This window comes from Artemia franciscana, chromosome 3 (assembly GCF_032884065.1).
Source record: "Artemia franciscana chromosome 3, ASM3288406v1, whole genome shotgun sequence".
Lineage (NCBI taxonomy): Eukaryota > Metazoa > Arthropoda > Branchiopoda > Anostraca > Artemiidae > Artemia > Artemia franciscana.
Window position 1 is genome coordinate 21673222 of NC_088865.1, and position 21245 is coordinate 21694466.

The 21245-nt window shown below is 34.8% G+C and overlaps 1 protein-coding gene across 2 annotated transcripts in view; it reads left to right on the forward strand.

The window, feature by feature from the left end:
- Positions 1-20805, forward strand: part of LOC136025008 (mucin-2-like) — a 65931-nt gene extending 45126 nt beyond the window's left edge. The window contains exons 9-17 of one of the 2 annotated variants that reach the window (XM_065700634.1): positions 707-881; positions 2721-2945; positions 5408-5568; positions 7849-7951; positions 8553-8695; positions 12195-12326; positions 14219-14350; positions 15776-15965; positions 20559-20805. In XM_065700634.1, coding sequence (XP_065556706.1) covers positions 707-881; positions 2721-2945; positions 5408-5568; positions 7849-7951; positions 8553-8695; positions 12195-12326; positions 14219-14350; positions 15776-15965; positions 20559-20698 — 1401 coding nt within the window. In that variant the 3' untranslated portion in view covers positions 20699-20805. The remainder of the gene's footprint in view (positions 1-706; positions 882-2720; positions 2946-5407; positions 5569-7848; positions 7952-8552; positions 8696-12194; positions 12327-14218; positions 14351-15775; positions 15966-20558) is intronic. The other variant, XM_065700635.1, reaches the window with a different exon arrangement.
- The last annotated feature ends 440 nt before the right edge of the window (positions 20806-21245 follow it).

The following is a 21245-nucleotide window of genomic DNA, read 5'->3' on the forward strand; positions in this document are numbered from 1 at the left end:
TGTTTTTGAGTTTCTGGAATAAATTTTTTCTTCCAATGCTTACTCAGTGTCACAAAAACACAGAGACAAAATCTGTCCATAAAATATCCCTCACCTGCTGCTTTTCCACCCGGAATAGAGGATATTTGGCATGTTTATTTATCACTCTGACAACCTGTTAGCACCTGACCACTAGTGATACCTATCTACCAAATAAACGTTTTATCAAGTAGCCTGATCAGTGAGCTACGAGATGGTGTGCTTAACAGATTTCTAAGAACAATCGAAGGGGCGAAAAAACGAACCATGACCATATGGCTTCGTCCGGTTTGAAAGAGTTAAAAGACACGGGTAAATATAGTATCAACTGTGTGAAGATTTTGGTGATTATTTGGCGTCAGGTTTGTGTATTTTCTAAGTATGTTGATCAGAATCTTTTAATTGATAGCAGATGGTTTTTAAATTAATTGACGAGCACAAGTCAAATAATGTTTGCTTCTAATAATGTTTTTACAATATGATCCACAATTTTTAATTTTGATATAGCGTTTAGTTGTTTTTATAAAGTTTGTTTATAGCTAAAAGACTTGTTTCAGTTTTTTTTTCTATTTAAATTCCGGTTTCTTTTCGTCCTTTTTTATGCAATAGCGCTCTGTCTGAAATGCCATCCAAGAATAAATGGTTTGAGTGGAAAATCTACTTTTTAACTTGAATTGAATTGCTGTAGGTAACTCAAGCGAGTGAAATTCCCTCTATTGCCTCAACACAGCAGCCGCGAATGGGTCAACCTTTAACACGTCAAGCTCTTATTGAGAATCTTAAATCTGGACAGTTGACGCCTCCTATTTCTGCACTTTTGACGTCATTGATCAACTCTGGACAGCTGCAGCGAACACCTTCAGGTAAGGGTATAGTATCCTTTGAAATAGAAATCTTTATTTTTGATTTAAAATTTGAAGATTGAATTCGGAGGATTTGAGATTGGACTATAAAATGTTGTATGTTTGAAAACAATGTGCGCAATTCAGAAGGAGATACTCGTTTTTTCTCTCCGGCATTTTTGATAAATGATTTTTGGCTCAATCATTTCTATGTTTTGTCTAATAACCACTATTTCACATTTAAAAATCTTCACATGGCTTTTTATAACTGCAAAAACTTATGAATCTTTAAAATAGGGCCCCTTACGCACGTACCTGCTTTTTGTTAATTTATTCCTGATAAGGTGATAAAGTATGCACCTCAGTCCTACAGGGTGTCTAAATAGTTACTATCCAAAAATGATAGGCTTGTATAACTTACAAATGCAAATTGCAGACGTAAAATTTTAGCAAGTATAGCCTTTATTTATGATATCCTATAAGGCTGCAGTTGCCAAAGAAATGTACGTATGAGGAACAGCTGAAAGTCATCGATTTTCAGATTGTCATCTTTTCACGAAGTAAAAAGTGGCTTCTGAGATAGTATGTATATTAGATGTTGGACAATATTTTCTTTATTGCTTGTTTTTAGCCTTCTGAAGGATTGCTGAAGTATCTAAAATATTCCTTCTAAAACATTCACAGACATATGTAAGAATACCAAATGCCCACGCCCATTTTATTCTTATTTCAATTGGGTTTTACGTTTAGGGCAAAAACTACGTTGTCTAGGAGAAACAGCATAGAAAACAGAAAAAAGCTGACACTTTAGGCGTCAACAATTACCTACCAAAATCATAAAGCTATTTTTAGAAACTCAGGTAAAAATGATTTATTTTTATCTCTTTGTTATCTTTTTCTTTGTTTGAACCGAAGATAGCGTCCAGATGCATCATAATTGGTATGCGCGTTTTCAGAACCTCCTTATCTTTTTCAGATTAACCTAACCCTAGCTATATTATAACGTAGTTTAAAAATAAAAAGTCCACCTGCTTTCAGAGAATTTCTAATAGGATTCAAGAACCAAAGACGTTTAGCCCGTTGCCTGTTGAAATTAAATTCGATTTAAGCTCGTTTAGAAATTTTCCATATCTGCTGGGTAAAACTTAATTGTCGGTGATAGTTCCTGTTACTACCACGTTCATTGCCAAAGAATATGCAAAGTTGGGTGCGCAAAATGTTACTTGGTGCTGTGATGACTTTTCAGCAGTAGTTCGCTTTTACTAGTAGTCTAAGCCTTCTATTTAGTTTCCTTTTTTTCTGTCTAGTGTTTGTCCAATCAAGTTTCTCTAAAAAAAAATATTATATATTTTTGGTTAAGAGAAATTTCAGTTCGAAGATTATTTATAAGCGGGGATGATTAGTCAGGATTTATGAGGAGCAATATCTCTTCGGAGTGATTTCTCGGGCACGGGGTAAATATCAGGAGTTATGGGATTACAAATGGTCCTTATAAGTTTCTTATGCGTGGAAAGGAAAAAGATCTTATCTATTTGTGAACCTTTTATAAGGAGTTAGTGGATTTGAAGAGGGAGGTGTTTTCGACATATTTTGGAGGGTTGGATTGGTTTGAAAAAAATTCAAAGCGGCAATTTCGATGGTTTCGCAAGGTTGGGTAAGTTTGTCCAAGTGGATATTTATCCATCTATCTACATGCGTATAGCCTTTGTCAAAGAATATTAACTAATTATACAAAATAATTAGTATTCTCAGTGTCATAAAATCACCATATCCTGTTTGCTATTATTTTATTTTGCTATATTTTATTGTAATACAAAGCTGATACCTTATAATAGCGTTTTTATCGCATTTTTATCTTAGGTGGTCTTGCAATTGCCAAACCAGGTGGACAATCTACCAGCGGTGGAGAAGAAGGAGTCAGAATTGTTCTTCCTCAAAGTGTTCAGATTCAGAATCAACAAGTGCCTGGCGTTCAACAGCCAAGTGGAGGAACTGTGACTGCACCCATTCGTGGTATTGTTCCGCGCCCCACAAGACCGGCAAACTTGGCTTCGTTACTTGCAACCAGAAACGCCTCTCTGACTGGTAAGTGTTAAAACGTTCTCATTGGTAGTAATTCTAGAAAAATTGCAGAGAGATTTTCTATTTTAGTGAGAGCTTAATTTCAGAAGGATGTCCAATAAAATTTTACGGAAGATTTTATTTGTACAAAACACTAGGAAAAGTCCAGAATTCCGATTGTAATTTTAAAATTTTCATATAATTATATTTTTTCAATAATTATTTGATTTTAATTTTAAAAAATCAGAAACCACTATACGTGTTACAGTGGTTTCTGATTTTTTCTAGGCGTTTTTTCCGTGTCTCAGGCTTGAATATTATTTACTTTTTGTCATTTTAGGGAGTTTACTCTCAAACTTTTAAAATATGCAAAGGTAACATAGATCAAATATTTCGTTTTTTAAGCAAGAATTAAAGAAGTACATATCATTTTTGTATGTACTTTGCTTTACATTTTCACTGGACCATCAAAAATTCTTTTATTTAGCATCATAAAAAAGGTTGTCTATGTCATTACCTAATTTTGTTACTCGGACTTAAGAATACCCAACCTTATGGAAACTACGTAACACTAGTACCAGAAAAAGTACTTCTAAATGATTTAACAGGTGTCCCCCTATAACAATGACTTCATGTTTTATTAGTGTATGAGGAATTATTGCTGTAAGGCTAAAAGCTAGAATTCTCCCTTTTATGGATGGTGCCAAATTTTGAAACCTCCCTCGCTCCTCTATATCGTATTGCCTTGTGAGTCTCCTCGATACACTTTAAAAGGACTTGATTTACTGGGAACATGGTTCAACCTCATTGCAGTTGACTTGCGCAAAGCATTTGACCTGGTTAGACGTGGTATCCATCTGAAGAAACTATCCAATGAATTTAATGTTCCACACTAATAAGAAGTAAAAAATAACTAATGTGGTGAATTTTTTAGTATCCTAGAGATTAACTGTGCCGTGCTACAAAGTACTGTTTTTAGACTAGTTTAGTTTATTATTACATTAAACGAATTGATGGTAGAATATTCAGAGCGGGGAAAATATATGGACGATCTGTCATTGCTACAAAAGTCCTTTGAGATTCAAGGATGGAAAAATAAATCGAATAGTATTCAATGAAGGGGCATGACTAGAAACATTTGTTGAAAAAGACAATGCAGCGAATTTGTCTGTATCAATAACTCTGTTATATTAAGTTTCTGCTTTCTGAATGATAATGTTAATTTCTGCACACTTCTTTTGGCCTCTCAAAGGGTTGATGAAATAAAACTACTCGGGGTTCATGTAACTCCTGACTTTTGATGGAAAACACAAGTGGATACTGTGCTAAATAGAGGAAATTTGGAACTTAAGCCGTTAAAAGTTCTTTCACTGTACAGGTTCCTCTCCCCACAACATCTTCATATCGACAGAACTTCTATCCCTCCCTCCCTTTAGTATTATTATCCGCACTGTTACTCTCTTGAATAATCCCGGTGGTGTCACTCGTTGGAGAGAATCAATTTAGGGCTTTAGTGATTGTATCTTAATTGTCTAGAGCTCCTGATTTGGTATTATTTGAGGACGCTAAGCTTGAAACCTTGTCTGAGCGACTTCAAAATCTCTGCCGAAACTTTTGGCTATCCCTTTTGAGCCGTCCGATTCACCGAAATATCTTTCCCTCTTTTTGTCATTCCCTCATAATTAGACTCCCTCGGCAAGTGTTCTCAAACTCCTGCCGGTTGTACCCGACATGCAAAATGTTCCCGCTTTGTACCCTCAATTCTCAAGTATGAGATTTATTTACGTAACTTGTATGAATTTAATATTGAATTGACTGAATAGGTCATTTCCTTTGTTTGTCTTTTTGCTCTTTGTATATCGGGTGTTATGACGAAAAGAAATAGATTTCGTGTCGTTGCCGATTTTTTTACGTTTTTTCAAATAAAATTACTCGATTTTTCATTACTGAGACAACATATTAAGAACAGAGTTTAAATACCTCTGAAATAGATGTCGTGAAAATCATGCCAAGAAGTTGTTTTTGAAAAATTCTAGCATGTAGTATATGTACTTTTTGATAACGATAAAGAGCGAGATTGAACGTGTACGACAGACCCCGATCATAATAGTTGTTTTTAATTTTAGCATTTGATGTATGTACTTTTTAATAACGGTAAAGAGCGGGATTGAACGAACAGAAAAACTCAGTGTACGACAGAGCCCCCTGATGATAATAGTTGTTTTGCTTCCTTTCACCAAGAAAATTTTGTAAGGAACATGCCTTGCCTTAAACGGAGAAAATACGGATCTTTGGGACACAAAATTCGTCTAAAGTTTTTGATGTATGCACCCGTGGGTGAAAATATCCTGTTTTGTGGTTTACTTGGGATGCTTATTCGTTTCGGTTTAATTTATTATTATATCTTAATTAAAATACTAAATTTCTTGTTTGTCTCTCTTAATATTGCCTGTCTTATTCAGATTCTTAAATAACAACCTTTCCAGATTCTATGCGGGGCCATCGCTCTGTAAGCCCTGGAAGTCCCAGGCTGACTGGTGCCACATCACCGAGGCCCATTGTTGCCCATAGCCCTATGGTCCGAACTCCTGCGACCCCGCGGCCAGAAGATGTAGTACTTGCTATTGATCCGCCAGTATCATCAGATGTAAGTTCTTGTATGCTCAGTGTCACTTAAGAAGTTTCTTGGAACCTCAGTAAACTGTTTGTTATTTCAAAGCAAGCAGAAATAACGTGATAAATATTGCAGAAAGTAATGCGCCATCTCAAAGTAAAACTTGGGTAGCCTTGTGCTAGCAGTGAACTCTTTGTTGACAGGCTATTGTCACAACTTTTATTTGCTATTTACAACTTTGCTTGCAATTAGCTTGGAAGTGTGCACAATGTTTGATCTAGTAAACTGACACTTGTGGTGTCCTAGCGTTGTATCAAGGCCAATCGTAGATGTTTAAGTGCTAAAAACTGGAAAAAAAAAAAAAAAATACGGGTAGCTTTCGTCGTGGTCCGGGTGCCTGAAATCCAATCATATCTTCAATCCTAAATTCTCCCGTGACATCTTCTGTAACTAGTCTATTCCCAAATGAGTACTGTACCCAATTAGATCTAGTGTAAACTAAAACAAACTTCTTCATAAGCACAGACAAACATAATTTTTGGTTTTTCTATATGCATATTGAAAATTGCCATTTATACTGCTTTCCAAAGTTTTCGTCGACTCACCAAAAAGACGTGTGACGTCCATATTTTAAAAAACGAGAAATGGCAAGGGAAAAGAGATCTTTCCACCAATTTCGGTACCGGATGTAACTCATTTCTTTTGACTCCAGAGGTATTTGTGTTGGCTAAATAGCGTGCAGCATTGAAATTCTTTTTTTGGCAAAAAACAAGTTGATCTGCTCTTCGCTGAAAGCCCAGTCACAATAAGATTGTACTGATACTGGAATTTAGCGAGCGCTAATTTGAGCCAATCAGAATTTGCCGTAGAAAATTTTTCTGTCAATCAGGAAACTATTTAAAATCCGAAGCTCTAGCTAAGTCGCGGTATTAACGAAATCTCGTTGCGGATGGGACTTAATAAAGTCTAATAAAAAAAAAAAACGTGTAGAAAGTTTAAAAAATAAGAGGAAGTAGGTCATTGCGTTCTCTCCTTTTTCTTAATTGCCTAAATGAGCTGGAAGGCAAATGAGACATTAATTATTGATATAACCCAAGCGCCGGCGGTTTGATGTTAAGAAATAAGGGAAAACAATTTTAAAAGATGATACACTTTTTAACAAACGACTATTTGAGATTTAGAATATTTTGGACCAGGGATGGCTATTCTCTTTTTTTTCTTTTGTTTACGGTTGAGACTCTTACTTCATTGTATCATAAGTCAAATATTTAAAACAGTTATGAAAAAAAGTTATCCCGAAGTCCATCACTGATCTGATAGATAATAAAAATTTATTATGAAGATGTTGTTGCCGAGAAGATTTCAAATAAAAATTTTTACGTTTTATTTTGTTAGCGACCGTGCGTTTATATAACCGATAGCATTTCATTTTTTTCTTTCTTTCCTTTTATTTCCTTCTAGTTTTGTCTTATTGCAGTTTTTTTCCTTTTCTGGGGTTTTCGTTTGTTTTTAAGGTTTTCACAAGGCCTTTTAAGCTTGTCGTGTATTTTTTTCGTTTTCATTCTGGTTTTTGATAATAATATTGTTAGTAAAGAAGAAAAAATAGCGATAATCATTAAAAATAGAAGTATCATTTTAAATATATACTGCTTGTTTTTCAGTGGTCTTAAAGTTTCCGTCATGAGATTATCTCGCTTAGAATTCAAGCTCCCTTTTATCCAATTGAATTCCGTAGGCTAGTCATTTTAATTTATGCTCTATCATTTATTTAAACAACTTATCTAAATGTTATACTCAATTGTTTGTGACAGTAAATTATTATATTTTTTTTTGTTTTTACCTTTATAGCTTTCTGATCTCACCTCACTGCCCTCAGCTTTTATCTCAGTTTAATTTTAAGGTCTATTATATTGGCATTTCATGTTGCTTTTTGTATCAGAGTTTTTCAATTATTTTTTAACTAGTTTAAAGAAACTAGTTGAAAAAATCAAATCAATTTCAGTTGTGCTTGTGTTGATAAAAATTTAATGTATTGATTAAAAATGCTTTTATTTACTTTATCAAAGACCTATTTTCTCAGATCTATCTGTTGATCTCTGCAGCCAAAAATAATTGTTATTTTTCAAAATAGTATCATACGGAATATATATATGGATATATCGTTATGGACCTGTACCATTTTATTACAAAATCTTTTGTTGTTTACCGTTTTCCTCCTTGCTTTTTGCCATATTTGTTAGAATTAGTGTCATAAATAAGATTCGTTGTTATCAAAATTTTCTAAAATAGCACTAATTCAAGTTGCTTATTCAGAGTGGCATCAATACCTTAAATGGTCAGAAAGGAATAAAACCAGAATTACAGAGTCCTGTAACACCGCAACAACCAAATCCGACGCTGAATTCTCTATTGGCAGGTAAGATGTATCGATTTTAGTATTTATATATATAAATGCCCCGCCCCCACCCCAACGTAGTTAAACGAATGCAATTCCTTTTCAATTTCCTTGTAAGTACTGTGTATTTATATCAAAGTCAACGTCCTCGTTATATTTAAATGTCTGCTTGATTAGATACTTGCCAAGTTACTGCAACAAGTGCCTTAAAAAAGAACTCCATCTATTGTCATTTTGTTTGTTTATTGTGGTTTTTTTTACGAATGGGATTTTGAGTTTAAATAATTCTTAGAAGATTATAGTTTTATAGAAGGCTATTATTTTTAAAGTGAGTGATTCAATAGTCTAAGGCCAATTACTGCTTTGGAATTGAGTAATTAGAATACTAAAAAATTCTATTAGTGGCTTTAAAGTCAAATAGCCAACAATTTTATAAAAAGAACTGCAAGCAAAATCATTTATGCTTTCCTAATATCATTGTTTGAAATCTTCAACCTTAATAGATAGAATCATTACAGTTTTCAAAGGCTGTCGTAGGATCTATGTTGTTGGCTAGGCAATTTTGTCAAAAAATGCGCAATGAACTATAGGAAACTTATTTGTCAATTTTTGTCTTTTTCAGGCTCTCCACACTCAGTGACTCCTGACCCTAATTCAGTGTTAGAAAGACTGTCCAGTCCTCCTTCTATTTCTTCCCGAGCCAGTTCTGCTGCAAGTTTACTCTCCCCACGAACCATTGGTCCGGTTTCTACACCACTTGGCTCGGTAAGTTCTTTGGGAAAACTCATTCTTTTCTAATATTAAATAGTGTGGTTGTTTCTCTAGGTCTAATATGAGGACTCTCTGGGAAGTATCCTTCAAAGTGTGTTCCGTGCGCTTCTATATACATATTGTGTTCAACTTTTTATAATGAAATCCTGAAATGGTATTTTGAAAATATTTCATTATATGATTAGAAGAAGTGGATTAACTTTAAGGAAAAATATTTTTGAAATCTTTTTTATGATTTAGGAACTAATTGTTCAGTAATACGAAAACTGGTGCTTAAAAAAGAGCTGCTGAAGCTAAATAATTACAATTGTATTCCTTATTACACATCAGTGGTGCACCCAGGACTAAGCTCGAGGGGGGAGGGGGTAGTAGAACTGGAAGAGAGATATTCGCAGGAATTATTTCAAGGGTGGTGGTAAAATTAAACAGTACGCAATAAACAGCTGCATGAATTAGTGGTCGTAGAATATCTAAAAAATTTAGTTTGACCCCATTATTAAAAAGTTCTAGTGCCCTTCTTAAGTGACAAAAGAGATTGTACCGCCGCAAAAGTGTCAATTTCCATTATGTGTATTGAAAACTAATTATTTTGACCCGAATACAATCAAAATGCAAAAATTTCAAGATAGACAGTCAATTTATAAGTTTTGCAACACTATTTTTAGAACCTCTGTGTTTCAGGGGAAGTACTTCTGCGCGGCAACGCAATCGTCCCTGAACATATACGGAGTCTATACAAAAAGTAACGGTTATTGTAGAAGGAAAAGGATTTATTCATTAAACAGATAATAAACAAAAAGTGGTTACTACCTCCCCTAAAAAGTAAAGCTTGTCCGTGGGGGAGATAGAGAAAACAACATACATAAAATAAAAGAACACTAGGCCACCGACACCACTAATACCACCACACTCAACTATAAATATGAAAAAAAATAACATTATTACTTTACTTTTCCTCTGGGAACTACGTATCATCATATTCCCCACAATAAATAAAATAAACGAATGAATCAAAACTCATTATCTACAAAAAGCAGTTCCTTAATGGTTTTTCGAAATATAACAGGGTCTCCAATGCTCCTTATATTACTCGTCAAACTATTCCATTTCCGTGTACCTCTATATAAAACAGAAAAACACGAACGGGAAGAAATGCCTCTAGGTACACTTAAATCAACACTACCCCTTGTATCGCGTGAATGAACAAAAGACCTAACGCATAATAAATCACTAAAACAGCATGGTTGAATATCCTGCAGTAATCCAAAAATAAACCACAATACGTAAAATTCAAGGAGGCTCGCAGCTGGCAAAATTTTCAAGGTTGGACAAAGTTCCCGAACAGATTGACGAGGAGGATTCCCTGCTAAGACTGTGTGATTTTGTAGAACTCTTATTGGTTTAAGGATAGATGGAAAAGGGGAGAGCCAAATACTTGAACAATAAAGTATATACGGGTGTATAAGAGAAAAATAAAGATGGCGGAGGACAGATTTAGGAAAGAAATGTTGGAGTTTCTGCATTATACCTAGATTTCTTGCCAGAATTTTACTAGGTAAAGTTGCATGCTGTTTAAAAGATAAAGTTCCATCAACTACAATCACGAGGTATTTAAAGTTTCCCAAGGTATCAAAGTTTGAAATCTTCAACCTAAATAAATAGAATTATTACAGTTTTTAAAGGCTGTCGTAGGATCTATGTTGTTGGCTAGGTAATTTTGTCAAAAAATGCACAATGAACTGTAGGAAACTAATTTGTTTCGGGGGCAGTACTTCTGCGTGGCAACGCAATCGTCCCTGAACATATATGGAGTCTATACAAAAAGTAACGGTTATTATAGGAAGTTACTTTTGAGCTTTGTTTGACTGAGTTGATTGATTTGAGGATTCACTGTTGTAGGTTTCTGCACCTTTTTTGTTGCCTGAATCCTCAAAAGGAGAATTATTTTTCGCCCAAAAGTTCGATCCTTTGTGAGAGGTTCTTCGGATTCATATGAAGGGGACATTGAGTAAAATGGACAGTATGGATACTGAGGTTTGATAGCTCCTCTATTGTTGCAGAAATGTGAAGAGAGGGGGGACATCTTATTAAACTCCCTTTTGCTTACGTTTAAACTTCAAAAGATAGAAAAATATCCTGAAACAAATATTAGTTAGGGTGACAAAATTAATTAATTAATTAATTAATTAAAATGTGCTGCATGTATGTTTAGCCGGCCGTACCTTTGGGCGGCTAAGCTTAAAATCGATCTTATTTTGACTTGCGTCTTTGAAAAAAAAATGTTCAGCAATACCTGCTAAAAGTTATGGGCAGATATGTACGCCGTAGGGTTATCGGTATCAGACCCCTAAGACTTTTTTTCACTTTGGTGAGTATCTAGACCCCATAAATCTTCTCTTGTGTTGGTCTTGAATGAAGATTATGTAGTAGGTGGGAGATACTCTTGTGTAATTGTCGTAAGAGTTAGCCCTTTATGATAATCTTGCTTATGCTGAAACGAATCTGTAGTTATTACCAATCAGACCTCTTTGTAGAATATTTTTTCCAGGATTTTTGCTAAAAAAAAAAAATAGGTCGATTTTGTAAAATTAGAATGGACAACAAAAAGCCACAGCCCATAACACAAGAAGGAAAAAATTAACTCAAAAAATGTAGTTCCAAGAACCTGAAATGGAGGACGGAAAAAATGCCAATAAAGTGAATGTATTTATTATGCTGCTTTGGGCCATGTCTTGTTTTGCGATTTCATGTCTGCGGCTCATTGCATAGTCTTGCCTGCCCTACATCCCGTTTTTTCAGTTGTTTTTTTCAGTTACTGTCTTTATGGTTGTTTCCCTTGTTTAATTTTTTTTTTGAAGAGCATTTAACGATTGCTTCTAAATATTCATCATTTGAAATCAGAATAGTCCATAACAATAAAGATGGAATGAGAAAAAGAATAACACTTTTTCATAAGAAAAAACTTAAATTTTACCAAGCAAAATGTGACAGTTTTCCTCTTTGTAAAAAAAGAAAAAAGGGTTTAATTACTTCGTACTTTCATACGTAAGCACATTCTTCAAAATAATATTGTTATCTTTCTAATGAGAGAGATCTAATATAAATGAAAAATTGGATGTGCCATTAACAGTGCAATGCTGGCCAGCAGAATTAAAAAAATAAAATAAAAACGAGTTTGATTTTGATTTATTAAAATTCGGTTTTCACTTGTAAGTCTATATTGTAAGTTTTTTTCTTATACTTTTCTTTTTGGGTTATACTTTGTGTATACCTTCTTTCCAGAGCAAAGTCAAGCTGAAACAAAATATATACAAATATTTTTATGGCTCCCTTTCCGCTAAAGCGACTCTTTTATTTTCACCCCAAAGTATGATTTTTGATTAGTAACTGGACTGTTTTTTTTTTTTTTTTTTCTCAAATATGAACTCTCCTTTCGTGAGTTTCTCATGTTCTTATTTTCTAACTTTAACTTTGACTACTCTTCAAATTAAAGGGTCAGCGAGTAGCTGTACAAAAACGTCAGCAGCCTATAATCCAAAGTACAGGTCCGCCATCTACATCTTCCGATCCTGGCAGTATGATGAATTTGCAAGATGGCAATACGGGTAATCTTCAAAATGTGCAGGTGAGATTTCCATGACTGCTTAAAAGGCTCAAAAAATATTGTGCATAGTTTAATACTTTGCGTTCATTTTGGTGCATGGTAGGATACATAAGATCGTTTCAAATATCTTCCTCCTATTCATGTTTTGTCTCGTCTACCCCCCTATGCAGTAATTACACCTCTGAAATTGCAACCAGAAGAGAACTCTTACAAATTTATGGGTTGCAGCAGTTACGGGATTACTGGCATGGAAAATAATAGGAAATGTTGTGTTTCGAAAAGAGTGAATGAAAAATTCATTTCCCTGTCTTTTTTTACTTGCCTTATCCTGTCTTAGTAAACTAAAGATACTCAGTTAACATAATTATATTCATAAAATATGGTGAGGATAATTTTCTTTTGAATTCTACCACCAGTAAATAAATATTATGTCGCATGTATTTGCAATCGCGGTAGATGCTGGGTTAAAGTAGCATTGGTGTATTCATTTAACTTCTCCAGTGTTATGGGTTTGTTACTCTGTTTTCGTGAAGACTGTTCTTTAACTTAAGATTTGTTAACCCTATTCGTAGCACCATAAATACTAAAAAATGATAAATCTAAGCAAATATGCCTTAAAAAGCTTAATTCCTTGTAGTTTAGGGGAAAAATACATTTGCGTATCTATAGACACCTCTTTCTGCATCAGACATCAACATACATACAAACATATTCACTTCACATATTCATAGTCACATATTAACTCTTCATATAAACATCAAATATCAGTAATGTCAAACAGTTTGCATGGAAAGAAACAGGTGTGGGAAAAGAAGAAGAAGAAGAAAAGAAACGAGCAGTAAGAGAAAAAAAAATGCTGCTAAACGAGTGGTTTCTTAACCATTCAGATACTTTGTTTCACACAAAATGACACAAATTCAAAGAGTTAAAATCGAATCCTACTGATTCAGAGGAATGTTTTTGAAGATTAATTGAGTTACAAAAAAAGACGATTAGAATGGTTAGATAGATTTAATCTGATCAGACTGATCAGATTAGATTGTATATGGCATACAACCAATGCTTTAGGAAGATCAGTGTGAAGTTGAAGCAAAAGGGAGAATGCACACGTAAAAGCATGAAATATTTTTAGACGAAGTAACGGAATAAATGCTGAACGATAAGTATGCTTTAAGATATCCAGGTGTATCGAACATCTTTGAAAGCTGTTTCAGGAAGGGTAAAAGAGTTGTCATTCTTATGATCAAGCAGGAAGAGACATGCGATTTCAGGAATAAATAACGTTAAATCTTACGAAATTCCAGCAAACTTTCATTTCATCAAATCAATGTGTCTTTTGAATTAAAGTTAGATTTTCTCAAGGAGACTTCTTAAAAATCTGATGAGACTATCACTTAGTCTACTAATAAATTTGATAGATGTCTTGGTTTTGTTGTTTGGTTTTGCGTTTATATGGCCTAGTACTCTTTCATCGGTAAACTGTGCGTCAGATGAGTCAAAAGGATCAAAATTTATCAGTTTACTTTGAATAAAACTTCAGTTTAGTGTCGTAGCTTAATGTTCTTAGGATATGCTACTAATAAAAATAAGAATTGAATATTAAAACAAAAAAGGGCGACAAATTTTGGGTATTAATTCCTAAACAATTTTTTAGAAGACTGTCTATGGGCATGCTAAAAAGTGCTTATGCTCGTCCTCCATGTTTGCGAATGTAAGCACCAAATGTAAAAAACATCAAATATTTCATGTCAAAACACTAGATATCCTGGAAATCTTTTCTACCAGATGATTAGTATATTTCAATCATAACTAACAGTGCATCTTCTGTTTTAATATTTCGCCATTATTTTTTCTATGGATTTAATCTGTTTAGCGGTTGAATGCCTACAATAGTACCTTGTTTTTTTTTTCAGGTTTCGATACCTGGTCTCTCAATGCCTTTATCCCTGCAAATTGCAATGCCCGAAGAAGGCTCCAGTCCTGATCAGCAAGGACAAACGATGGTTCTCCAACCGCACACTTCGCAACCTCAACGACTTGCTTCCGTAAGTTTCATCTAAGTTAAAACCACCAAAGTTTTAGGGAGTGAAGATTCTTGTACCTGCCATCTTTTCAATGGTGCATTCTTTAGCCTACCACATCAAAGATGGAAAAATTAATAACTTCGGAGTCGTTCTTAACACAGAGTGCTGTCACCGAGTAGATTTTACTCCTGTAATTAAATTGTTTTCTTAAATATACCAATCCAAGATAGGTCTTTGCATTCAAATTCCTGTCTTCTGTCTGGGAGAGTATAGAACAAAAGAATTGCGAGTGAACAGACAATGCTCTCAAAACTCTCACTCAACGAGATGATTAAAGAGAATATGATGATGCGATCTCTTAGTCTATTTTCATTTTTATTTTTTATACGTTAAAAAGTAAGAAGTATTTAAAAACCAAAGGGAAGGTCAAATCGAGTATCACATAAACAGAGTAACTTGTGCTGTCTAAATTTGGCTGTTAGAGCCAATTTCAAACCGTTTCTGAAATCATCTAAAATAATTTAAATTTGCGGAAAAAATCAGTTGAGCCAATTCGCTAGAATTATCACGCCCTAGTAGGTAGGCCATTGTGTTACACCATAGATTTTTTAGTGTTGAAATTGGGCTATTATAATTCAACCCTTTGATGTTTGAGAACTGAGTTAAAGTGATCTATTTTTAAAGCTTCACATTCCCAGTGGGCTTAGAGCTGATTCAGTCAACTTTTGGCTAGTGAAAAAGTTTTATATATACTACAATGTCTTGAAATTAGGTTTTGACCAGTTTTCACCTACATAAATGAACATTTCATTTCTAAGACATAAAAGAAGAAATGTATATGAAAATTGAAACCTTTAACTCGATCAAGAGACTTATAAAAGATGCAGTTACATTTTCCTCATATATATGGTTTTTTTTTGGGGGGGGGGGACTGTCTGTTAGTGACTTCCTGGAGACAACATCGTCAGCAAATGAGTAGTTCAATCATAATTAACATTTTATTGATAATAATTAGTAATTATTGAATTTCCCTCAATACGATCTCGTTCAATTTGAAGTATTTTTGGTAAATTTCGATTTTTTTTTTCGTATATTTTTCTCTCTCTCTTTCTCTCTCTCTCTCTCTCTCTCTCTCTCTCTCTCTCTCTCTCTCTCTCTCTCTCTCTCTCTCTCTCTCTCTCTCTCTCTCTCTCTCTCTCTCTCTCTCTCTCTCTCTCTCTTCAATTAACTGATAGTTCCGAATCACGTTGTTTTAACCCATGGGTTTTATTTCTGGGGAAAATAGGTGTTTTTGACCACCCTAAGTCTACGGCTCGTATGATAGTTCTGGCGTCGCCGGATGTGTCAACGTAAATGGCCTCGAAGTACCAACACTCTGCTCGAGTTATGGTGCCTTAGTTAAAAGTTGAATCAATATGGCGTCTCATCATTTTCTCTGTTTTATAGCAGCTGAAAACGACTCAAGGAAATCAAACAACCGTTTTGCTGGTTGGTCCGAGACCTGGCAGTGTAGGACAAAGCCAGGGACAGTCGATAGCTCTACCAGTGTCTCTATTACAATTGCCCAAATCTCAGGCCCAAGGAACTAGACCCATAGGGCAAATAAGAACATCTTTAATCCGTCAACCACAACCAGGTTTGTCTAATTATACTTCAAGCTTTATTTTCTTTTTTTCCTTATATACTGCTGTGCTAAGCGTAAAAGCCTTATGCTGTATTAGTGGACAATAAATAATGGATACAATTCATCGAGGAGAAACCAGACCAGGACCATTATCTTCTATATCAACTTAATTTTGAAATTAAGTAACATTTTCTAAATTTTTTGAGTTATATTTCATTCTTTCTTGCGTTAAAGGTCTATTTTTGTCACTATTATGAAGGTCATGTACTAAAAGTTAGTAGCAGCAAAAGTTCCATTGCAATCCAGCCAATTTTACCATTAGGGTTTTTTCAGCACAGTAATGTTAAAATCCTTTAGAAAAAGATTCGATGTTACTTTGTTAGAATTTGGTAAAATCGTTGGACTTTTTGAAAATTCAACATTGCTTGCAGAAGGGGGTCTGCAAAATCCCCAATTTCGCTGTGGGTTTATTTCGTAATTCCAAAGTTTCGTTTGCGGAATAATTCGACTCTTCTTGGCTCATCACCACCGTTGCCGACAATAGTCCAATCTTGCCATTTTTGACAATTATCAGTGATTATGGTAAAATGATTCCTCAGTACTCAAGAATATTGGGGGGGGGGGGCAAATTTATTTATCAAAATTTAGGGGTTGGGGGGAATTCTGTGTTGCTTTTCTTCAATGTTTTCGATGAAAATACTAAACTTATGCATTTTTCTGTAAAAACTAAAAAAAGGCATTTTTCTAATTGACGTCACTGCAATCACATTGCTACAGGCTTGTAAAAATAGACGTAATTAAAATAATTTGTGACTTTTTCCAGGTGTAACTAGGAGCATATGTGTATTGTTTTTTGTTGTTATTTTTTTTTTTTTGGAAACCTTGGTAAGAGTCATTAACAATAAGAATAAATTTACCAGCTGTTTCTCTCATGCTCTTGTATTAATAGGCTAGATTTAGAAGGTCATTCGACAGCAAAGTCGTTAAATGAATTTAATTAAATAAGTTAAATCAATAAAATTAAACGACAAATTAAAATAAATGGTTATTACAGCTAAAGCTATCTGGGAGCAAGAGTAAAGGTGACTCAGCGTATGTTTAGTTCAAAAGTTGTTTTGTTTTGAGAAGGGTAGGATCGTTAGATACTAAGAAATGTAAGGGGAACCTTTTTTCGTGCTCAGGAATGATTGTGCTTTTCTGGCTGAAAGTACTTTTTGCACGCATTAGCTCTACTCCTATTAGGAAAATTTCATGGGTGCCCACTCTAGAATATCCTTTTGCTGTTGTCTGATTTCTATGGTAGGTCCAAAATACGAGGAGGTTTATTTTTTAAATTTAATGGGAGAAAATAGCAAAAAAATTTCTTGGGGTCAAACTTAAGAATGTTATATTTATGAGATCAACAGCAATTACTAATTAGTCAGGTATAACCAGTGCTTCCACTATCCTTGGATTGTTCGTGGTCTCTTCGAGTTTCCCCAAAGGAATAGGGGTTCTACGAAATCTACCCGAAAATTAATGATTCGTATTTCATTTTAAACGTCAATCCGTATACGAATCTCAGTGTTTGGGGAGACTTCAGGGGGCCCAATTTTCTTTTTGAGAAGTTCGGAGAAACTGCATAAAATTCTGGGATACCAGAAGCCCTGGATATAACCAGGATCTCGTTTGGCAGAGGGGGGGGAGCTGTAAAATTTCTCCTACGTGGTTTTCTCCGTGAAAAATCGTGATCAACCGCTACTACCATCAATGCAGTCTTTACGAATTTCCTGATGGAACTGATCAACAAAATAAGGGAAAGGTGTTTCAGTTCAAAGTACTCGTCGACTATACACTTAGACGAAAAACAAACCTAAAATAGCTGTTTCTACTGCTACTGACCGTAGGAACTTGAAAATTATGTCCCACACGCTCAATTTCCAAAAATGGCGAAGAAGATTGACATTGAAAACAATGCCAGGGGATGGAAAAGGTTGCCTTTTGTGTAGATTCAAATGAAATATGGAAATCGTCTGGCCCGGCAAATGTCTCGTTTAAGGTATGGGAAGAGATTATAGTTCTCAAATAAATGTATTCCCGTGTTTGTTAATTCGTGACTGCCATAACTTGTCTTTTCCCACAACTATTCCCTTTTCAATTCAAAAATCAACGGACTCGGTCGAGGCCTTCGGCCTCAAATGCTAATCCTAAACACCATACAAATACATACTGTTCTAGCATTGCTTCTCAGAAACAAAAAGGTAGTGTACACTTAGGTACATATAGTACAGAGGGGTATGTATAGGGTGCATTATATATATAGGTGCATATAGGTACATTTTTATAAGTACAGAAAAAAATGTTGTCTCCCGATGCGGGTAGTAGTTTTCATCCGTTTTTCATACGATTTCCTTTTGTATTTCTCGACAAATTTAATGTGTTTTTCGATATTGGATTATGTGAATGGCCCCAACAAAACCATATATGGAAATAATGGAGGCAACCGAAGCCGTATTGCAACTTACAACATAAATAACTGATATATTATACTACCTGACCCAGTATAGCTCATATATTATATTACCTATCCTGTTAAAAAGAATCACCTATTAAGATTTTTTTTAAGTTAATATTTATTTCATTATAAGAAACGAACAACAACACCCTTATTGACTTAATGTACTGATTTGATTTTTTTTTTTTTTTTTCTTAACTTTTACTGACATATAAAGCGAATTCGGCTCTATAGAGCTTGTGATAATCTTTTGAAAATAAATATTATCTTATCTCTTATCTAACACCCTATTCTCCCTCGAACGCGGGCCTGGAAACAACATTTTTCTGCTATGGGTTTCTTTGATGTTCACAGTACCAGATAAGATAAGGTTTGCCTATTTTTTCTTTTGAAGAACAACTCTTTTGGTGTTAAGTGTTAAGGTGTTCACCGTCATTTTCCCTCATCTCGTTTCAAGGAAGAGCCACTCACACTTCCGGATGCCAGCCATTAGTGGCACTTGATCCTCAGAACCGGTACTAACGAGAGAACTTCTTTCTCCTGCCTCGGAATGGCCTTCAAGGGGTCTTTTCTTGCGGCTCGGTCAGCGCTTCAGATGTTCAGGGGAGTTGACACTGCGGAAAATTTTGGCAACCATTAATGGCTTCAATCCTTCCAACCTCGGAAGCCTGTTCAGCAAAATACCCTGCCTCGTGGTAAGACTCTAAGACTCTGGTCGGGACGACCAGTGGCTGGATGATGACTGAAATCAGCAGTGGTAGGCCGTTACCTATTTGTGCCTTCTACTCCCAGGGGCAACACGAGAAGGTTGTTACTTCTACCCTCAAGATAAATTTTGGTTTGATTCTTTCTAACCAATTTGGTGAAACTATCAACCTGGATGAAAACTCCTGGAGTAGAATCAGTAAGTTGAACATGATAGAAGGAATATGGTAGTTCCTTAATATCTAAAAAAAAAGTATTAACATACGTTGATAGTTCTAGAATTGTCTAGAAACAGTTGACAAGTTCATGTGTGTTCTTTTGCAATGCTGTACATAAGTCCACTTTCCAAATGAAACCAAAATTAAGCTTTCGGATTATCATTTTACTACAGCACAAATTTAATGTAGACTTCACTTATATGTTGACGAAGGACATATGCTACCATGAGGCACTGCTCCTTTGGAAATTTGGAGACTGCGTTTTAGGCTGTTCGACACTTCGTTTTTCGATGGCACAAGATTTTCGAAAAGTCCTTAAAACGAAAAAAAGGAAGACTGAGATTCATAATGTTTGTTTGAATGAGTCTTTTCCCAATGTTCTATGAGCATTGGCGTGAACTGATCAATCCCTGAAAAAAGTACAACAGCCTTCCTTATAGCGTTCTCGTCCATGTTCTAATATTCTCGTACATGTTGGTTTGATTTCTTTTGCTATTGTTTTTCGGGTAGGGAGAGGGGGTCGCAAATTGTAATATGTACCGATCTCGAATCTTAAGAAATCACCGATTTCTCAAGATTTTGTATTTACTTATTTTTAATTAATTTCTTGAAGGTAGTTTTGTGTATGTTCTTCATTCTGATCAGTCATCTCAGTTTTAATAATTAGAAGTAAAGTGATTATTCTAAAAAAAAGACCAAATATCAGTCGGGATTAATGAACATCTATTTACTGGAATTTTATTTTGAAGGGAAGACAAGATTGATTTACTAGTTAAAAAACAATGGTGAATTATTGCTCTTGATGGAAATTTGATATTAGTATGTAGGCTATGTCTAAATTTAATAATGAAGGAGTATGATTAGGGGACTTTTCGTGCGTTTCCCATGGGAAGTTTTTCTTCGAATGTTTCTGACTTGGAAATTTTTGTTTTTTCCACTCATCTATATGGTTGACTTTGAATATAATTGAACTTTCAACCGTATTTAGATCGTGTGCCCAGGGACGCCAATTCGCATAAATGTAGGGGGAGGGCAGCGAAGTTTTTTTTCTCGTTTTTAATCTTGATGGGGGATTTTGTAATTCTTCCAATTTTTGTCCATGAAAACACCAAAAAAGATATTTCAAAACTCCCTTCCAATTTGTACACCTTCGTCTGCAAATGATTAGAAGCTATTATTTTTTTTTAGGAGGTTCAAATGTTCGCCAAATAAACAGCCAAAATTTGACAACACATCAACAGCTACAACTGGCTTTGCAGCGACATGCTGCACAAAAGTTGCAACAGCAACAAAGGGCTACGACTGAGCAACATGGAAAACTTTCCTGAAAATCTTATTGGAGGGTAATTTCAGAAGAGGTGCACTGATATCCGTTTTTTGCTGTTTCGTTTTTATTTTATCCAACCTTATTAAATAATCATATTACATGCAAGAACCTGAAGTATAATTACTCGCACAAATGGTTGTATTGCAAGTATTTTATGCAGGAAATCTAATTTTTAAAACTTTTTATGAATTTCAGCGCCGGTTCTTCTTTTATCGTTGAATCTTGTCATATCCTCTGAGTTCCAGCATGGGGTCAGTTCTGGATTTATTTTTTTTTGCCACTATCCGGGTATCTGTATTTTTTCTTTGTAATCCGAATCTGTTCGTGGGAATACTAATTTTCAATAAGATAATAATTCCTGTAAAATAAAGCCAAAATGTAAATAACATTTTTTCATTTTAAATGTAAGTCCAAAAGTACCCTGCTTTAATTGCGAGAAACCGTGAAGTAAGATATATGTCTTTTAAATTAACAATCAGCCATAACGTCAGCAAATTCCCCCCCCCCTCCTCTTCACTAATAAAGATCCGTTAACGACAGTAAAATTT